This window comes from Melanotaenia boesemani, chromosome 20 (assembly GCF_017639745.1).
Source record: "Melanotaenia boesemani isolate fMelBoe1 chromosome 20, fMelBoe1.pri, whole genome shotgun sequence".
Classification (NCBI taxonomy): domain Eukaryota; kingdom Metazoa; phylum Chordata; class Actinopteri; order Atheriniformes; family Melanotaeniidae; genus Melanotaenia; species Melanotaenia boesemani.
Window position 1 is genome coordinate 10,812,422 of NC_055701.1, and position 15,191 is coordinate 10,827,612.

The 15,191-nt window shown below is 39.5% G+C and overlaps 1 protein-coding gene across 2 annotated transcripts in view; it reads right to left on the reverse strand.

Moving 5' to 3' along the window:
* akt1 (v-akt murine thymoma viral oncogene homolog 1) overlaps nt 1-9,311 on the reverse strand; it is a 31,070-nt gene extending 21,759 nt beyond the window's left edge. The window contains exons 1-2 of one of the 2 annotated variants that reach the window (XM_041972022.1): nt 9,074-9,311; nt 4,154-4,330 (exon numbers count right to left, since the gene is read on the reverse strand). In XM_041972022.1, the coding sequence (XP_041827956.1) occupies nt 4,154-4,199 (46 nt within the window). In that variant the 5' untranslated portion in view covers nt 4,200-4,330; nt 9,074-9,311. Of the gene's footprint in view, nt 1-4,153; nt 4,331-9,016 lie in introns of both variants that reach the window. The other variant, XM_041972024.1, reaches the window with a different exon arrangement.
* Between the last annotated feature and the right edge of the window lie 5,880 nt (nt 9,312-15,191).

Here is a 15,191-nt window from a genome sequence, read left to right on the forward strand (position 1 = left end):
AAAAACATCATTATATCACTGATTTTGTTTGTTTGAATACCATTTTCATCGGTTTGCATCTTCCACGTACCACAATTTCTCTCACTTTTTTTTTTTTTTTTTTTTTTAATAAATGCTTTAGTGACAGGGAATGCAAGATAATGACCTTCCCATAGAACAGCTCTTTTTGCAAAATTTTCCTCTTGTTTTTGCAACTTTGCTCTAACATTTGTTCTAAATATCTTGCAAACAGAATGGAAAGGCACCTTAAATAAGAAAGTAGAAACATTTTTGCTCAGTAACATTCCATCTCACCTTGCCTTTTTTTTTTTTTTTTTACCATTTTTGCACATGCCTTGGGTCATTTAGGACCATTTATAAATGCTGTGCCAGGACATTCACAATTAAGTAAGCCAAGACAATAAACTGAGCAATAAACTGATCTCACCTAAAATTAATATGGTCTAAAGTAGCACAAAGGTTGGATTTTTATCCATTGTTTTTAAGTGGCTCTTCAAGTGGTGTTTGTTTATTCTGAAATCATGTATTGTCTGGTTATATATTATTTCATTATAACATAATAAATAAAAATAAATTCAGCTAATGTAATCCCATAATATTAGGAGACTGAATAAACTGACTCCATTACTATACAAGTGAAAGTGTTATGTATGTTTGTGTAGTGTACCAGGATGTGGCCCATGATCGCCTTGATGAGGAGATATGTAGGAGCCTAGCTGAGCCCAGCAGCAAATCAAAGTCCTGAGACAGTCAGCATTACAGTATCATGAGACATTATTAATCAGGTGGGTCTGCTCTTTTGAAGAACATTAAACAAGAAACTCTGCATTCCCTTACTGGAGGGAAAAAAAAAAACAACAACAAAGCAGACCACGACAATGTGGAAAACTGGCTGAATTGTTGCAGGTCTGTTCACCATATGAACGCGGCACAGATATTCAAAAGATGAAAATATGTTTCATCTACTGTCTGGTGTTTCATAACGCCTCCAATACACCCCCACCTTATTCACACTCTGTGTCTCAGGCACTTTTCAGGACCACCAACAAGGTTTTGCTTGGAGGAGCAGCTCATGGGTGTCCTCCAGCCACATGACAGGCAAAAGAGCCAATCAGCTGATTGGAGGTCCAAACCACGGGAGGGTCTCTGTGGCACATCAAACACTACATCCACCAACTCTCCTCTGGTTGACTGGGTCACTGAACAATGTTCTATGAACATCACAAAGATGCTTCTCAACTTCTGTCTCTCTTTTTTGCCCCTTTATCTTTCCCTCACCACCTCTACTGGTATCTTCTTTGCCTCCCCTCCCCATCTCAACCCAGCCCTCATGAGTTGGAGCCAGCTGAGCGTGCTACCCAAATCCAACAGTTGTTGTGGCCTTCGTTAGCCTAACGAGGGGGCCGGTTCTTTATACTTGTCAGGGAGCAAATGAGTCAAACAAACAAGGGCCAGGGAAGAGGCAAGGACAAGCGAGAGCTGTTCCGTTGAGCTTCACTGGGTTTTTGGCCACTGCACTTCCCTGGAAACTAGGGAACCAACAATCTGCCTCTTTGATGTCTGATGATGCTCTGGCTTTGATGGAAACTTTGGAAAAAAACACACTTACAAAAAGAAATAACACGCTGCTTGGTCTCTGTGGCCACTAGAGGCCGTAGGCACATTCAAAGTACGTGGGTGCACACTGAGAGGGATCTAAAAAGCAAGTATCATTTGGGGACACATAACAGCTAGTTATGATAGTAACAACAAAGTAACAGTGATTGTACAAGCCTGTACTTGCTATGAGGTCTGTAAATAAGGGCACTGGGTGACCTGCAGGCAGCACAACCTCTAAATAAATGAGCTTCACACTCTTCACATTCATGCACACAAATGCAGTCTAAAACTGTCCTTCTCAAAAGATAACAGTCGCAGCAAAACATCTCAAACAGTGTTCACAATCCAGACACATTTCTCCAGTACAGGGCTTAAAGAAAAGAATGAAGGTGTGTCCTTCAGAATGACATCATTTTACTGAGCGCAGCCTGTCTGAAACTAATGTACAGAACTCTTACAAGGCCCAGAATCTGGAGCTGTAATGACAGATTAGGTCTACAAGGCACCAAAGCACAAGTCTTGTTCTACTTACTGCCAGGAGTCTTGATACAATTTGCACGTGCATGCTGGAGATGACTAATCAGAAAGGAATCAAAGAGTCAGAGTGAATGGCACGGCTGTGCTTAGCTGTTATGCCAGAGCCACTGTGCTTTGTTCCTGTGATAAATGGACACTGCAAGAGGATGAGGAGGACACTCAAACTGAGCCAGCTATTGTAAAATTACACAAGAAAGTAGAAAGTGGGTACTTGACCAGGTTCATGGAACACACACAAACTGTTGATAGAAATATGACGGTCCATATTTTCTAAGACGGTAAATTGGTGTTTTGAGTGCACACATGGGAATAATGAGCACAGTGAGGTTGTTTAAGCCATTTATTATCACGCCCACATGGAGATTTGAGTCACTTGGGTGGTGCTACCGCACAAAAAAAGCTCCACTGAGAAGGGTGCAGGAAGGGGAGATAGTTTTTGAAAGCGGACTGCCTGGCTGAGGTGATGGCTAGACAGGGCTACTGCAGGTTCACCTTCTGTGCAGTGGCTCTGGGGCAAAGACTTCATGACAGTGATGCGACACTAAAAGCCTTCCTGTCAAGGAAGCAGGCGGATGTCCTCCAATCAAAACACAGAGGCTCTGGGTGACATTTGACAGGGCACAGCTGCTGGGCTGCGACAGCATGCCAACTCACTATTCCTGAAGGGTTGTTTGTTTAATGTGTGTGTCACAACTAAAGGGTGTCACTGCTAGAATTTTGTGTGCCAGACAACCTCTGTGTTGTCTTACTAGTCACTATTTGACTAAGTTAAGTTATATTTTACACAGGCTCTCCATAAGAATGCTCCATTTCGTTTTAGAGCAGGTGTGGAAAAAATGGACAGATGCCAGTCTTGTGGCACAGATAATAAATAAGAAGGGGAACAATACGTGCAGCTGTCTGAAGAAAGGATATTCTTGGGCTAATGTTTTGTTTTTTTTAAGCATACACAATAGCATTTCTTGACTACAAAGTCTCAAACACTTTTCTAAAAAGAAATTAAAATGACAAATTTCATCTTAAAAGGTGTGGGAAATTCAATATTATAGATTAGGTTGAAAAAAAAGAAAAGCGTTCAAAACTACTTGCAGAATTTGCTCCTGGAAATGAAAAAGCTAATAGGATCTAAATTTTATCCCAACACATGGTTGAAAGACACAGGTGTGTCTGCCTGAGGCTAACTCAGTCCTTCGCAGCAGAGTTCCTGGATCTCTTTTTACCGAACTGCTTCTATCACCTTATCCCTCAAGTCTGAGTTTCAGTTTCCCCTCTTCCAGTAAAAGCCTGTTTTTTTGGCTCCAGGCCCAGGATATTTCAGTGGTTTTGCAGAGGTTTTTTATCCTATTTTGCCCCTGGTGGTGATGGAGTGGGTTCTGTGAGGCAGCCGCAGTTGAAGGCAAAGTTAGTATGCAAACATAAAGCTGCTCAAAGCCAGCAGGTATGTGAGGAATTCCTTTTCGTCCAAACAACAGAACTCACGCCCGACACAGAGCCACACCACACAGCACACAGCACTGTCAGAGGAGCTAAATGGGGCCACTGGGGACTGTGCAACAGGGTGGCTTTAGATTTGATTTTAATTTTTTGTTTTAAAACATTTCTCAACAATCAACTACTTTGCAAACATTAAATGTTGTTAGCCGTTGAAATACCATGTGAATTCTTGCCAAATCAAGTACAAAATACTCCCAAGTAATACAGATATGCACATTTCTTAACTATTATGCAGTACATGAAAAGTGCCATTACTTCTGAATTCAAATTTTTCTTCAACATGCATTGACAAGGGATTAGGAAATCTTTTTGCGCAATGAACATATTTTAGGGTCTTCAGATAATCTTTGTTCAGTGCCAGCTGGGTTAACCTGCATGTTTGAACAACTAGGATTTTTTTTGCACACGAGATGATGATCACTGCCTACCTGAAGTGTAAACAATATGGCATAAACAGAGTGAAAGCAGTAATTAAAATTTTGAATCCAACTCATGATAGGCAAAACTGAAATTGTGTATTTACCTCTTTTATGCAGCCATCCCTCCTTGACTATCACCACATTGGTCATGTTGGTGGGCAGAATAGGGGATCCAGGTTTCCCACAGGGAAAGGCACAACTTTGATTCCTTCACTCAGCCCTGTGCAGAAGCCAGGAGATGGGGTCCCGGGGTTTAAAGGTGCCTTGTCAATGGTGGTAACCTATTAATTGAGAAAAAGTAAAAATTAGCCCCACTTTGAGGTGAAAGAATTTTTCCATTTGTCTGAATATTAACCCTCACGTCAACATCGTAGAAGGGAGGCAGTGGAACTGAGTGGATCCTCGTGCTTTATGACCCAGTTAGAGGAGGGCATGCTACAGCCACAGTTGTGTCCTTTTAACAAGTGGAACGGGCAACATTTCAAGGTTCAAATAGCTGTGCAATGCTGTGGTTTTTTGGCATTCACAATTAAGTCTCCCGTATTGGAAAATTCCATGCTGGTCACAACTGACACACTTATTCCTGATAGACTGGGAGCTTTTCTTCTACTCGTGATCAAATCAGCAGTGTGATGTAAAATAGTTCTCACACAAACCAGCTACACTATAGGTGGTCAAGCCTGTTTTGCTGTTGCATCAAAGTTTATCCAAATGGTTTCAGCAAACCATGTATTAAACTTTCCATCTGGCTGTATAATAATTTTTGCCTAACTTTCCATCCTGTAAGCAAGAGTCAGCAAAGCTCAGTTTTATTAGTTTTTTTTTGGTAGTTTTTTTTTTTATCTATTTATTTATCTCACTTACAAATTCACATTGTGAAAAAAGATCTGGACTGGAATTGATGCAAAAAAGAAGTCTCAATCTCAAATGGCTATTACTTGTTTTGCTCCTTTGCATGCTACAGTAAAATTCATTATGCAAGAAATGAGCGCATAAATAAGTTCATCTTTAGATTCCCTTCATTCTACTTCTATGTTCATTTCATATCGGGAGAATAATGCAGAATTCATCAACAACTGCATTTAAACATCTTCACTAATCTGAATTTAAAGAATTCACATCATTTGATCACTGAACGGTGCAATTCAATTAAGATTTAAAGTGCATAAGAAGTAGTTTATAATGAAACTGTTCTAACACATGGTCCTCGTTCCAGTAAAATGTGTATGCTAAGGCAGACGTAAATGTTCCCTCAAAATCTATGAAGGTGCATCATCTAACGAGCAACTGCTTTTAATAACAGCTTTATAATCAATCAGGTCATTTTCAAATATGATGCCATGTGATGAAAATTTTGAAATGGGAATTTGATGATAGTTTAATTAAGGTTTTTACACTGACTGGAAAAAATCCAGTGCAATGACAACAGCAAATGAGGATCATTTAAAATTATGAAAGCAAAACAACCATTAAAAATACACCTTAGAGGTGGGAAGAAAGCTATAACATTTACTGCAGAAGGCAGAAATTATTTAATGTTATAATGAAACGATTATTTGTATTCTCATTCAAACAAAGAGTAAAAATCCATACCATTAGTCTGCCAGTTTAATCAATTGCTTTACACAAGGAAATATTTTTGTCATGGATCCTGCTCAGACAACACGTCAAGCTGCTGTTTGAGGACAACAACTGGTGCTATTGGTTAAAAAAAACATGTATAAAACTGCTGCCACGTTAAAAGAGTAAATGTGTGCAAGGGTCTCCAGAGTAAAGTGCAGTATTAATACCAAATATGGGTGGAAGATCAAGCTTATTGCAGCATTGTTCAGTCTCAAATCAAAATGTATTAGAGAAAAACAGCGTCTGCTAAATGACTGTAGAGAAGACACAGCTCATCACCGCTGCACAGACAGTCGTCTGATACACAGGCTGAATTCCATCAGACTTATCAAAAGCACATACTGAAATAAACCTGCAGGGTATCAATAACAAAACACTTAACCCTTTGATACAATGAAATATACTTTATTATATAAAGATAGCATTTAAAGTAGGGAAGAAGGAAAAACAGTGATCACTTGCCATGCTTGCAGACACAAATGTCACATACTGCACCAGACAATTTCTAACCATCGATTGAAATCAATTTTCCCAATGTTGCATCAGTGAAAGGCCATCAAAAGAGACCTCTGTTTGACTGGCCTATCCAGCTCACTGGTGGGGACAACAACAGGAAGTGAATGTGACTATTGACAGGCTACGAGTCATATCAGTACAGCCCCAGGCTCGACTACATCTGTCACTGGATGTGTGCAGTGAACACAGCCTCTACTGCCATTCTGCTCTCACCTCCATCAGTAAGCAAAACCAAGTTTATTGCATCAAAGTTTAGTTTTGCTCATGGTTTTTGTTTATTGTACTGGGGTTGTGGTGCTTGTGTGACAACCGATGTTGGAAGGATCCTGAAGTTGAATTTAAAAATGCACACTGACTACAATTCAAACTAGAGAGCACTCAAACCGTTGGATCCCTTCAGCGTCTTAGTGTGCACTCTGTCACACAGGCATGCACGCATTATATATACATTGGGAAACATCACACAAACAAACTTGAGCACATACACAGCACAGCCAAAAAGGCAACACATGCACAAGACTGGCTCTGAAGCCACAACAGAGCGCTGCTGTTTTAATGGGAGCGACCTGTTGCTACTGAGGCCTGTGTGGAAAAGCTGGGCCGCTGCCAGCACTGCAGCCAACAGCCACTGAATGAACCCAGTACCCTGACAGCAGATCACATGTTCTGCAGGCCTCTGGGCCACCGCCTGCCTGCCTGCCTGCCTGCCCTGATGTCAGGGTGGTTTTCAATCATTCATCTTTCTGGCTCCAGCTAAATTGGGGGGGGGTACGTTCAATGTAAATTAGTGTCATGCAGCAAAAGATACCACACACTGAGCCTGTCACTGAGCCAGAAAGGACAGTCCCATGTGTTTAGGGCAGGAAGCCAAAAATCAGGCCGATATCGCCACAACACTTCCTTCATCACAGATCAATAGAGACAAATATGTTTTTCCTCCATTTTTCTGCTGCTGTGTGGTTAGACAACATTCAGCAGCTGCTTGATGTTTACAAAGGTAGAACATTACTCTCAAATATTTAAAACAATTAAAAGAAACGAGAACATCAAATGTGCTCAACTGTTACTAGAAAACATTCCCGACGGCAACACTTGTGAGAAAACGTCACATTTGAAGCGGTATTAATGTGACCTACAACAGAGTACTAAGTTCCCTTTTCAGGTTCCCTGTAAACACCATTGATGACAAGAATACTGCAGAAGCTGTAGCTGAATACTAAACATCTGTAACTGAAATGTTGACAGACAAGTAGATTAGCTACCTTAATCCTGTGATGACATGAACAGCAAACCCTTTATGACTCACAGCAATGTATTCATTTTTATGTTCAGACAAGTTATGCACTATTTTAAAGATGCAACACAAAGTTGAAATAATTTCCCAGGCTCAACATACTCAAAGTGGGGTTTCTGCAAATCAAATGGCAACTAGAATGCAAGATAAGTGAAACACAGTTTGTTTTTTTGTAAAAGACTTTACAGCTTTTGTGATGCAAACAGAGAAAAGCCTTTAACAGTATCTTTCTCAGGCATTAATACATCTGAGCTCCTGTGGCACAGCCAGGTCTGTCTGTAAGTCTGTCTGTTTGCAGGGACAAAATTTCAAACAACATTCCTCAGATTCTGCATGCAACCAGTAGCACATTTGCGTCAACGGGGCTGCGAGGGGGGGATTGGGTGGGAGGTGACTGGTATTTTCTAAATAGAACAGGGAGAATCAAGCAGTCAGTGGCTGCATCATTACGCCAGCTTGTTGCGTCTTCTCCAGGTCACATGCCAAGTCCCCTTCAATACACACACAACAGACAGACGAGGTCTCATGACCGGTATAAACATTTTGACACTTAAAGGCATCAAGGGTACATCAAGCCTGGGGACAATGTTCTCAACCCTGGGAAATGGAGACAAATAGATATTAGTAATGTGATGTTTATCTCAAGTTTAACATTTAAGCTTTACATCTTTCACGTCAATGAATCGTGTGCTTCTCAGATGTAGTCCATTGCAACAGCATGTTCTCCTGCTTGATATTTCCATTAAAAAATCCACTTTCTTGACAAAAATACCTTGTAGTTGACATGAGTTTGTGTAGACATAAACTGTAATTGCTGTGGGTGGGATGATGCCAGTGAAGACAGTAGAAACTATCAAAAAAACATGCATTATCTCATTGTACAGAATTACTAGAGTTGAAAACAAGAAAATAACACAGCTGTGGCTTTTTCTCAAGACCTCCCTGCTGTCCAAATTGTGGTCCAAGAGAACAAAAAGGCCACAGTACAGAGTAGCAACAAGTCACAACAAAGATGTGTTACTTTACCTGTTAAGAGTCTGTAATACAACCAACAAAGCAGAGCGCGGATTAAAAAGCATGGCAGTATATTTCAAACCCAACCAAGTAAACAAACTCAGGGGTAGCTGATAACAATGAATGAGCTGCTCTCTTGTTGAGCTCATTTGTTTTCATTTGCCTCCTGAGCCATAAAGCTTAAGCAAAATCCACTTTCTGGCTGAGGTGGATCGTTTCAAGTAACATGGCTTAAGATACTTCGGCCTGTGAGCCGTGTCTCAAAAGTGGTCATTGTCTAAAATGAATGGTTAACATCTTAAGATAGACTCACTGTTGTTTATGGAAAAACAACAAGGCGCTGTATTTCACGCGTTGTTTATAAACCTTCGACTTTCGCAATGAATAACTTCTACAGCGAAGTGAAGCCAGGAAAGTACCTCATTTCAGGTTTGCATTTAGCAATAGAAAGGATATGGGGCCTAGCAGGGCAGCTTGGGTGAGAATAACCGCATCCCATGTAAGTACAATGGGGACCTACCCTGTCTAGCTGTCGACCTCTTGTAGTTAACCATGCGAAGGAAACGCGGACATTTACCTGGATAGAAACTCAACAGTGTGTCCGTCTCATTATAGTGAGTTGTTTCGGTGGTATTTTGAGTTGATAAGTCCTTCAACAATGTGGACAGAAGTGTTCTCATTTACTCCGCTTCTCTTGCCTTTCTTCCACTACACCTCCCAAACGCGCTGTCTGCAATGCCTCTGTGGCACCCCGCTCTCCCGGGTCCTAGAGCCGATCTTATATCAGTCACTCACAGGAGGAGTAGTAGGAGTAGTAGGCTGTCCGCTGTCCCATTGAAAAAAATCCTGCAGTGTGTCTATGGAGGCTTATTCTGCATGCCCTTGGTGAACTCTCTTCTGTTTTATCTGTGCCGGGTGTTTGCAAAACACGGCTCATGGACCCAAGAAGTAAGGTTTCAAGGAGGGTTCTGACATTTATTTAACTTCCCAGAATAATCACATGAGATAATCACTGAATATTGTTTATTTTATAGCCATCCAACAAGAGTCCAAAATCACCTTTATGAGTAAGTTTCACATTAAACTCTCATTTTAAAGAACAAAAAACTGTAGAAATAATCTATAAGTTATATAAGTAATCAACTCACAATTAAAGCAATTTCATGATGTAAAAAAGTAATTTTAAAAGGCAGCAATATAAGAAGGGTAGCACCTGAAAAAAAACATGACAAGGAAAAGTGCTGCATACAACTGTGAAAAAGAAAGTAAAGCATACAACTTACGTTTTTCCACATCAAGACATGATAAAAAATTTGGCCTTTAACAAGCCTTTTAAAGTAGAAAAATACAGATTAATATGAGAAATAACTCATAAGACTTAGGATGCAATCCTGTAATCATTTACTCTAACACTTAAAAACTAAACTAAAATAAAGAAGCAGTGTGTGAGAAAGTATCTACATCTCATTATTCTTGTAAAAACCACCTTTACAAGCAATAACTTGAAGTAAAGATTTTTTTTGCACATCATCATGGGGGATTTTTTGCCAATTCATTTTTAAAATGTTTCTTAAGTTAACTGATGCTTTATCCATTCATTTATGCACAGCTCTCTTACAGTCTCACAACAGCATTTCTATCGTGTAGGTCTGGATTTTGACTGAGCTGTTGCAGCAACACATAGTTTTTTTATATCTAAATATATTAAGATTATTGAAATTACCATTCATTTCAATAAGGTAGTGTTCCAGTTATGTTGCATAAGTTGCGTAGGTATTCCTTTCATGCTCCCATTTAAATATTACAGAGCATAGTCCAATTGATTACTTTTTTATTTAACCTCTATTTATATAGGTGATCCTATTGAGACCCAATGTTTCATTTTCAAGAGAGACATGACAATAATAAAATAAAAACAAACAATAAATATCAGATAGTGTGCCAATGCCCACATTGCATTGCTTATATAACTGTGATGTTTGTGTCCATACAAAAACTTAATTTTATCCATATTAGTAATAATAATACACCTCAGACCGCCAAGATAACTCTGAGTTCTCTTCTGCAGAGCTACTCAGATGACTCTGCAGCTGTGGGGTGTATCAGTGATAGACAAGACGCTGAGTACAGGGAACTGATCAATCACTTTGTGGAATGGTGCAGAAACAATCACCTCCTCTTAAACACAAAACAAAAGAGATGATTGTGGATTTTAGGAGGAACTGGAGTAAACAAAGCACTATTTCCATTTTGGTTGAAGAGGTGGAGGTGATGAAGGATAACAAGTACCTGGGAATTCAGCTAGACAACTGAACTAGAAATGCAGCCCCAGGGTTTTCTACAAAAGGGACAGAGCAGACTTTATTTCTTGAAGAAGTGGAGATTCTTTGATGTCTATTAAAAAAAAAGTTACATATCTTTTATAAGTCTGTTGTGAAAAGTGTAATCTGCTTTGCAGCCATCTGCTGAGGCAGCAGCATCAGAGCCAGAGACTTGGACAGATCTTCACACCTTGTACACAGCACAGTGAGGAAGTAAGGGAAACAACAGTGACTTGAGAGGCTGCAGCATAAAAAAGACACTGCACATGAGGTCATTTCTGTCAGCAGCCATTGCTGTCTATAACAAGAATTTAAATTATATATTTTTTACTGAGATATTTGGCATAGCTTCATATGATTATCTGAATATTTTCTTTTCACTGCTGAATAACGGACTACGAATTGTTTGAAAGTGGCGTTATCACCTCTCCTAAATTGATGGGTAGCGATAACTGTTTCTCTAGGAACATGGTTAATACTAATCCTTGACATTGTGTTAACAAACACCTGAATACTACAGATTTGCAAACTGCCAAAACGTTTGCTTTTATAGAGGTGCTCACACAGTTATTGATGATCAGTCAAGGGCTGATTCTGATGACCCTCCTAATTTTTCTGAAAGCAGTTAAGATGTATTTAGTTTTCATACTTCTATACTTCCACATGTATGCTTCTACATTTTGCCTAAGATTTTGACAAATGAATAATGACACAGTGTGAAAGACAAAGTGTAATATCTAATGTGATGCTGTTTATAGGTTAACCAAATTGTAAAGATTTGGGGGAATTTTTTTTTAATTCCCTGAAATGTAAAACCTTTGAAACGAAAGAAGGTGTACTTTCTTTTTCACATGACTTTGTAAGCTTTAATATTCATATAAGAAGCTACTGCAAGTCTTCAAAGTACTCTGTACTATCTTATTGATCAATCTGTTGGTAAAGAATTTTTTTTTTACAAAATATACACATAGTAATGGTACAGAAATTTAGAGGAATATTTTCTCTTTATAAATTTTGGATTTTAGAGAGAACAAATAAAAACCAATCAAATGAGCTATTTTCCAACTCTTTTGAGAAATTTGTTACTTAATCCAATCAAATGTGCAAAAATCATCTAAGAACAGAAAAAGTGACTAAGGCATCCTGTCAGATCAGTGACATTATGTCAACAGAGAAATGCTAAAGTCAAATAAGCTTGTGCACTTTCATACAGATAAACAAACGTTTCCAACAAATGTTAGGTCTAAAAAAAAAAAAGGTAGGTCAGCATACCTGCACAGAGTAGCTGTGATGAGGGAATGCTGCTCTGCACATGCTGTTCTCTGCTTTCAAAGCTTTATCTGCACAAAACATTTTTCAGAATTTACCTTTGATTCAAGGGTCATGGGAAAATAAGACTTGAACTAATTTAGGCTGTAACTATTATAAGCCATGGGTGAGCTGCGCTCCCTTTTTCTGCTTGTCAGCACTCAAGCCTCAGGATTCTGGTGGTTGGTTTATGACTTACTTTCAGACACATCAGTTCAGAGAACATTGCAGATGTCAAATCTGATAATGCTAAAGAGATACACCGAGCTGCTGTGAAAAGGCGATTAACATTTCCAGTAAAAGCCAACTATAGAAGTTCACTTTCAGAAGCAGCCTTTAAATTTAGTAAGGGGTAAGTCCTACTAAATATAATGTAGACACACTCCACACTGACATATTTTTAACATGCAGACTATGAAAAAGAGAATATTTGACAAAAGTAAAAAATTTAAAAGAACAAAGTTTAGTAAAAATGTTATAGTTTTCCTCAATTATTTATGGACACATTACACTGGGCTGTAGCATGCAAAGCGTTTAGCCAGTGGTGTGTCTTTGTGTGCCCGATGGTAAAAAATGTCTAAAGATAGTATTTAAAAGTGGTTCTTTGTCATGTATAGACACAACACTGGCTTATTCATGCTTGAATAAGTCTGTGTTGAGTGGCTAAGGGGAAGAAAACCTCTTAAAATGATCAGCTGCAAGGACTGGACTGAAAATAAGTGGAAAGGGCTATCAGAGTCCAAAGAAAGACTTTCAGAGAGCCTAGACAACTATTTCTTAAGTCCACTTTGAAAGATTTTAAGAAAGTCCTGCTCGTTGGATGCAAGACATAAAGAAATTATATGAAGTCAAAACTTTATCTCAGTCATACAGTTACAATGTTAAGTCTGATTATCACCTGGTGTGTTATAAGCAAGATTTTTCAGATAAACCATCACTGAGAACTCTGAGCTGGAGCTAATTTCCAACAGGTACAGACAGGCCTGCTAAGTCTGTTTAAAGGGAGTCAGAGAGCTTCAGTACAGTATCAAAGAAACCCCTCAGATGGCTCAGTCTATTTGACTTAAATATTTCCACGTTGGAGGTTCCTCATATTAAACATTTTGGAAACTTCACTCTATAACATTTCCATAATATTTATATATGTTCTGCAATATTTGCCATGTGTAACTTCCTACTCCTGTTTAATCTGTTTAGTCAGTGTTTGTGAGTTGTGGTAGAAGTCCAGTATGATATAAAAACATGAGACAATTGAGAGAAGTTGTGCAATATCTATGACAAGAACAGGATAGCAGGGAGCGCTGCCAGTGTTCCCTCTGTGATGAAAAATTCATTGGCCTGTGTGCCCTCTGTCTGTCAGCCTCTTGTGCTGTCATTTCCCCTCTTTGTCACTCACTCCCTGATGTACTCCTCGCTACTACTATGAGTCAGCGTTGCCAGGCTGTTTCTGTGATACGAACGGAGCTGACTGAGAGAATCCCATATTTTCTGCTGTTGTTGTTCAGCGTCATGCTCCGCCTCCTCTTCCTCCTCAGCTGTGTTTGACCTGGTGATGTGAAGGTCTTTTCTGTCATTTTGCAGGTAATGGGATCAAAGAGTCAAACTGGATTAATAATGTTTTTCCTGCTAAAGATGCTTACATGGAGCATGACCATCTAGAATATAACAAACTGTACAAAACAAGAACAGAACTTTAATGTCTTTATTATTATTTTACTGATTTAACTATAAATTTTTTGCTCTCTAATAATGTCATTTTTTGTGTATGTGTGTGTTTTTTTTATGTCATCATATATTTTTAATGAAACCTGACCACTGACATTTGGATTGTTTTATTTACGTGATTGAAAAGACTATCTTATTCTATTATAAATTCACCGCTAACATTGGTAATAACAAAAAGTAAAGTAGCTGAACAACCAATGAGGCGCTCTCATTGAATGGGCTCCCGATTCAGACGTTCTCACTCAATTGAATTGACATTATTAATGGAACAATTGCATAAAAGGTGTGTAGAACAGAGAGCAGAATACTTGCAGAAAAATAGTGGTGTAATAGTGGGGGGGTTGTAATATGTGTTGAAAAAGAAGAAGAAGAAAAAGAAACAGCTGGAACAAGTTGATACAGAGTAGTCAGACAGTGTGAAATATTGTGATGTTAAAGTGTAATTTGGTGTTTTTGAGGCACATCACAAACATCCTTAAATTGACAACCACACAACAACCCGCTGCTATGATGAGACTTTGGTCCAGTGGGGAGTGATGTGGTTCAACTGTGGCTGGATGGCTGGCTGGTTGGCGGGTCAGGCTACACTGGAATGCGGGGTCTTTTGTTTGTCTGGGAGAGGAGTGGGTCAGGGGGAGAATGCCATTGATGATTGCAGAGAGGAAGAATGAACCTCCAGGAAGTGTCCCTGCTCCCCCACTCTCCCACTCTCATTCTCTCTGTCTCTCTATCTTTTTTTCTGTGTGTGAGAACCTTCACCGTGCTGAGCCTCTCTCTGGTGAGGCCACGGTCCCCAGGCACAACCACTGCTTTGTCTTGCCCTGTGAACACACACCCCTCCTCTACTGGGCGCCTACATTTGCCAGGGCCAGAGAAACAGAGGGCCACAGCTCCTATTCTTATCCACATCGCTGCCCCTGCATGGATGGTGTTGATGTGTATGTGTGCATCAGTAATGAATGGTAAATTGTTTTTCACACACTTTACACTTTCATCACTTCATCCACTGGGTGTTCTGTCATGAGTTTGATTTGCTTACAGTTTAGTTTTACCAAATTAATGGAAATGTCATTTAAAGAACATGACTTGTCTTGCTTATGATCATCTGGACATGACCTAAGTGAAGAAATCCTCCCTCTGTAATGGTAACAGCCAGACTAAAAATGGAATAAAGCAGTAAGTGGATAAGAATCTAGCTGGTGGCCCCTTCCGACTGGTGGCTGCCGCCTCCCATCACATTGCTCATTCCCCTCTGTGTCAGAAGGCTGCGAAGAGCTGCAAATGGTCCTTTCAAAACGGACGACAGCTGGAACACAGGGCAAAGGTGACTGAAGCAGTTGG